This window comes from Limulus polyphemus, unplaced genomic scaffold, assembly GCF_000517525.1.
Source record: "Limulus polyphemus unplaced genomic scaffold, Limulus_polyphemus-2.1.2 Scaffold2963, whole genome shotgun sequence".
Classification (NCBI taxonomy): Eukaryota; Metazoa; Arthropoda; class Merostomata; order Xiphosura; family Limulidae; genus Limulus; species Limulus polyphemus.
In genome coordinates this window covers 64,822-69,950 of record NW_013668573.1, presented here as the reverse complement: position 1 = coordinate 69,950, position 5,129 = coordinate 64,822, and the positions used below count along the sequence as shown (strand labels likewise).

Here is a 5,129-nt window from a genome sequence, read left to right as displayed (position 1 = left end):
TTGGAGGATATGGAGGAGGTGGTGGTGGAGGAATTGGTTTTGGAGGATATGGAGGCGGTGGTGGTGGAGGAATCGGTTTCGGCGGTTTTGGGGGTGGTGGAGGAATCGGTCTCGGCGGATATGGTGGTGGAAACGTTGGAGGACTCGGAGGTGGATATGGAGGTGGTGGAGCAGTAACACTTCTTGCTATTCCAATTAGTGTTGCTCGCGCTCGTGTAGTAGGAGTCGGTGGTTATGGTGGATTCAGTGGACTTGGTGGGTATGGTGGAGGTGGAGGACTTGGTGGTTATAGTGGATTGAGTGGACTTGGTGGCTACGGTGGATTTGGGGGACTCGGTGGTTATGGTGGAGGAGGAGGACTTGGTGGTTATGGTGGAGGTGGAGGCCTTGGTGGTTATGGTGGAGGTTACGGTCATAAAATATACTACAAGCGATGGTAACATTGTAAGTACAACAACTTAGTTCCTGTTATAAAGACAACTATTTGTTTGGCTAATAGAATAAATACAATCAATATATTTTTAATATATCTGTTTGGTTTTTATTTATTTCAGTTCTGTCTGTGAATATCTTATATCCTAAAGATTTGTTATCACTGAATAATCTTAATATGACCTGATTTGTTTATCATTATTTTTAGAAATATTACGTACTTAGTTATAATATCGAATAAATTATCATATTTTCTAGGTTCGATTCCTGAAGTGCTACTTGGAAAACAAAAGTTCCTGACAGTTTCATGTCCAGTTATCCTGTTTCGTCAATAACACCGAATCACCAAATGCGAATTGTATACACATTATGTCTTCTCAATATCTGATCCTTTGTTGGATTTGTTATAACACAAATTATAATCATTTGAAGTTTGTATTGCTTGTATAATATTCAAAAGGGAGCTGTTCATATTCGAAATAAAGTTATCAGCATTAAGTGTCGTCTATCAAGTTTTCTTTAAAAACGTTTGATTTATATGATATACAAATCACTTTCTTGCACAAAATCAACACCGCTATAACTGAGTTCAGAGAAGATTAATTATGGTTCATTTATATCCATAAGTAACAACACTGAAATTATAGATTACTCAATACTGTCAACCATAGCACCTGAGTAGTCAATAGATCCTGATCACAGTTCTCAACCGTAACATTTTCATAAACAGGTACAGAATATTGATGGTTGTTGTCAGTCACAAACAACCAGTAAAGTCCAATCAATAAAATCAACCATAACTCAGTTCTAGGGATTCAACTGATTTTTACTCACTAGAATGGTTTGTTAATCTATTCATACCCAGTGAGTTTTGATCGATAGTCAAACCAAACACTGTAATAAACATAAAACAGTTGTTGATGAGCTATGAATCGATAAACCATGTGTCGTGATAGAAGTTTACATAACTGATTTTTTCCTCACTTTGTGTGACATGTTTAAAACATTTTTGCTTCTGGTTAAAATATTCAAATCAGTTACTAAATTAAAGAATAAAAATCATCATAACTATTCTATACAATTTCTGCCACCTTATAAAAAAAGATACATTTGGCTGTATAAATCTAGTGAGCTTTAATCAGCACTTACTCTTTTTTTCGTGTATTTCATATGATTTTGGAAATCTGGTTGGACTGGACGTCGTAGTGGAAGTTTACAAAACTTATCTATTCCTCAGGTTGTACATTGAAAATCAAACTCACGTGAAATGTTTAAAACATTCCTTTCCTTCTCTTTAAAATACACACATCAATACAATACACAGATCAATACAATATACAGATCAATACAATACACAGATCAATACAATACACAGATCAATACAATACAAAGATCAATACAATATACAGATCAATACAATACACAGATCAATACAATATACAGATCAATACAATACACAGATCAATACAATACACAGATCAATACAATATACAGATCAATACAATACAAAGATCAATACAATATACAGATCAATACAATATACAGATCAATACAATACACAGATCAATACAATACACAGATCAATACAATACAAAGATCAATACAATATACAGATCAATACAATACAAAGATCAATACAATATACAGATCAATAGAATACACAGATCAATACAATATACAGATCAATACAATACACAGATCAATACAATATACAGATCAATACAATACACAATCATAAAATGAACAATAAATGTTATCACAATTATGCTATACAGTTTCTGATACTATATAAAAAGGAAGTTACATTTAGATGCATGTTTTATTTATCTTGAAGTTAAAGCTTATCTTGTGAGAACAAAGAAATGTAGATACATAAAGAGATCTGGCTCACGCAAAATATTGGAAAAAGAACTCAATTTAGCTGAGAGGCTCAATGGGTTTACTTATTATCAATAATTTTTTTTCTTTCAGATTAGTTTTTTAAAAACTAAAACAAAGTTCGAAATGAAAAATATTACGTAACTTTCTGATGCAACTGGAAGATAGAAACTTTTTGACTAAAATCTCTTCAGTTATTTGTGGATTTTATTAAACTAATGAGATGTGAAGAAACGCAAGTCAACATTTCCACGTGAAAGAAGTAGAAACAAGCTTACGTTAATGTGAAGCCATTAAAAATATTACTTCTTTTATTGTTGGAATGGATTTATAGAAGGGTTACTAGTGTGGTTCCTGGGATGGAGGGGTTGTCATACGAGGAGAGGCCGAAATCTCTCAAATTGTTTTCTCTTGGAAAAAAAAAGAGTTAGGGGGATCTGATTGAGGTGTTTAAAATTGTAAATGGTGTTGATGCATCATCTTTTTTAGTATTTAACAGTAAGAATATTAGGAGTAGAGGATACAAGTATAAATTTTGGCAAGGTTGGAGTCATCTTCAGGTAAGACAGTTTCGTTTTTCTAACAAGGTGGTTGGCCTTTGGAATGGTTTTCCTTCGGATGTTGTGGAGGCAGTAAATTTCAGTGATTTTAAGAAAAATCTTTATAAGTATATGAATAATCAGGGCTTGCTTGAATATTTTTAAAAATAATTTGAATTTAGTTTTCAGGATAGAACAGCCGAGATGGACCAATAAGTCTCATGGTGTCCCAAAACGCTATGTTATTTAAGTCTTGAAGTTATTAGTCATATGAAATCTTTTGTAGAGAAGAGAGTGAATGATCAATAAATAAGAATTGGAACTTAGTTGATAGCTGCCAGATATTTTCCAGTGGCTAATATATGTAAACCTAAGAAACTCAGATCTAGGGGACTCTTTGACAAGTGAAAACAAGAAAACGATGGTTTCGTGTAGCGTTATAAGTCGTCCATCTTTCTATTCAACTTTCGTTGTAAGCAGTATTTTTATATAATAATAGATATTACAAGACTTACTTATTTAATGTGGTTACTTTCATATAAAGTGTAGGAAGTTTGTAGGAACAAGTCACGCGTTGTTTAATAAATTATTTGATGTGATTTCAAATTAAATCTTCGTAAAATTGTATTTCATAAATTGAGCAACATCGTGAATTACAAAAACCCATAATAAGTAAAATGCCCCCACGGGCACAGAGGTAAGTCTGCGGACTAATAATGCTAAAAACCGGGTTTCGATACCTGTGGCAGGCACAGTCAGAGAGTTCATTGAGTAGCTTTATGCTTAATAACTACCAAACCAAATAATTAAAAATACAGCTAGTATTTGGAGAAACTACAGTGTGATACATTTGGCTATTTTAGTTGAAAAGGCCAATAAATTATTGTTTACTTATTTAAAAAATATACATTGTTGTTCTGTGAATTATGTAAAAATCAAATGTCATGACTTTTCACAGAACACTATCTTTCTGTAGATAATTATTCAAACATTGTATAGTCACATTCACATTAGGAGAATCACGTTTTACCCTAAGAGTTCTATGTACATTATTAGGATCATTTTTGATTCTTTGAGTTCGGGTGTTTCCTAATTTCATACATATACTCTTGAAGGAAGATGTACATTAACGCTCAGTTTAAAAATTGTCACCAGAGGGATATGTGTTTCAATATATTTATATGCATTTATCTGACAAACCAGAAATATATTTGGCTGATTGAGTAATTTTACAATATATGTATAGTTTTAAGATGTCTTCAATACACGTAGCGTTTTTAGAAGGAGACCTTAAAATATTTTCAAAGAATAGCTAGGCTTACGTACATTTCAGAACCTAAGTTTGGTTGGCTTGGACACGAGACTACTAACTCTGTGAATCCACAATGAAAGACAGAAACCATCAATTCAACAATAAAATATAGATTGGAACTGTTGAAGACGTTTTTCGGTTGTATTTCATAATAACGAGAAAATTGACTCGTACTAAATAAATAAAATCGCAGAAAGAAAACGTTCTAGAGAACGTTAATTGAGAAAACATACATAGAAAGATTTCAGAGTTTCAATTTAAAAACTTTATTTAGGTGAAACCTGACAAAATGTGGTTTTCATAATTATTTATATTTTCAATTATTTAACTTTGTCAAGAGTTAGATGTCTGTATGTTTTCTTTGTTGTACTTTACTTTATGTATGGGAGGTTGAAGTTTAACAGGAACAATAATTTGTTAGTTATAACCAACGTTTTTCATAGCAATACAGCTTACCGGTGGGGCTCGAACCAAAGTAAAGTAACCGAAAGATTATAATTAAGGTCAGACATCTTTTTATACTGCGTAATCAACTTGCTTTACAAGACAGAATGACAATATGAAACAGCCATCCGAAATGTTATGTCTAATAACAAACTTTGATCATGACTGGTGCATAGAATAAAAATAACTTTGAATATTTTTATTACTTCTTTCCTTAATTCTGTTGATGTGGTATATATTCAAACTATATCCTACTACATCATTCAAATATTCCTTTCACAATATATTCAAACTATATCTTACTACATCATTCAAATATTCCTTTCACAATATATTCAAACTATATCTTATTACATCATTCAAATATTCCTTTCATAATATATTCAAACTATATCTTACTACATTATTCAACTATTCCTTTCATAATATATTCAAACTATTAATGGCTGGAGACGGCTTAAATGGGTAATGAAGAAAAACTTTAATATAAGTTTAACATGACAGCAAATGTACAACGTCGAAAC

General features: G+C 31.9%; 1 protein-coding gene across 1 annotated transcript in view; it reads left to right on the top strand.

The window, feature by feature from the left end:
- The window catches only part of LOC106468320 (glycine-rich cell wall structural protein-like), a 19,794-nt gene that overhangs the window by 11,625 nt on the left and 3,040 nt on the right, over positions 1-5,129 (top strand). Inside the window, exons 6-7 of the mRNA XM_022396660.1 lie at positions 16-165; positions 220-436. Of these exons, the coding sequence (XP_022252368.1) occupies positions 16-165; positions 220-436 (367 nt within the window). The remainder of the gene's footprint in view (positions 1-15; positions 166-219; positions 437-5,129) is intronic.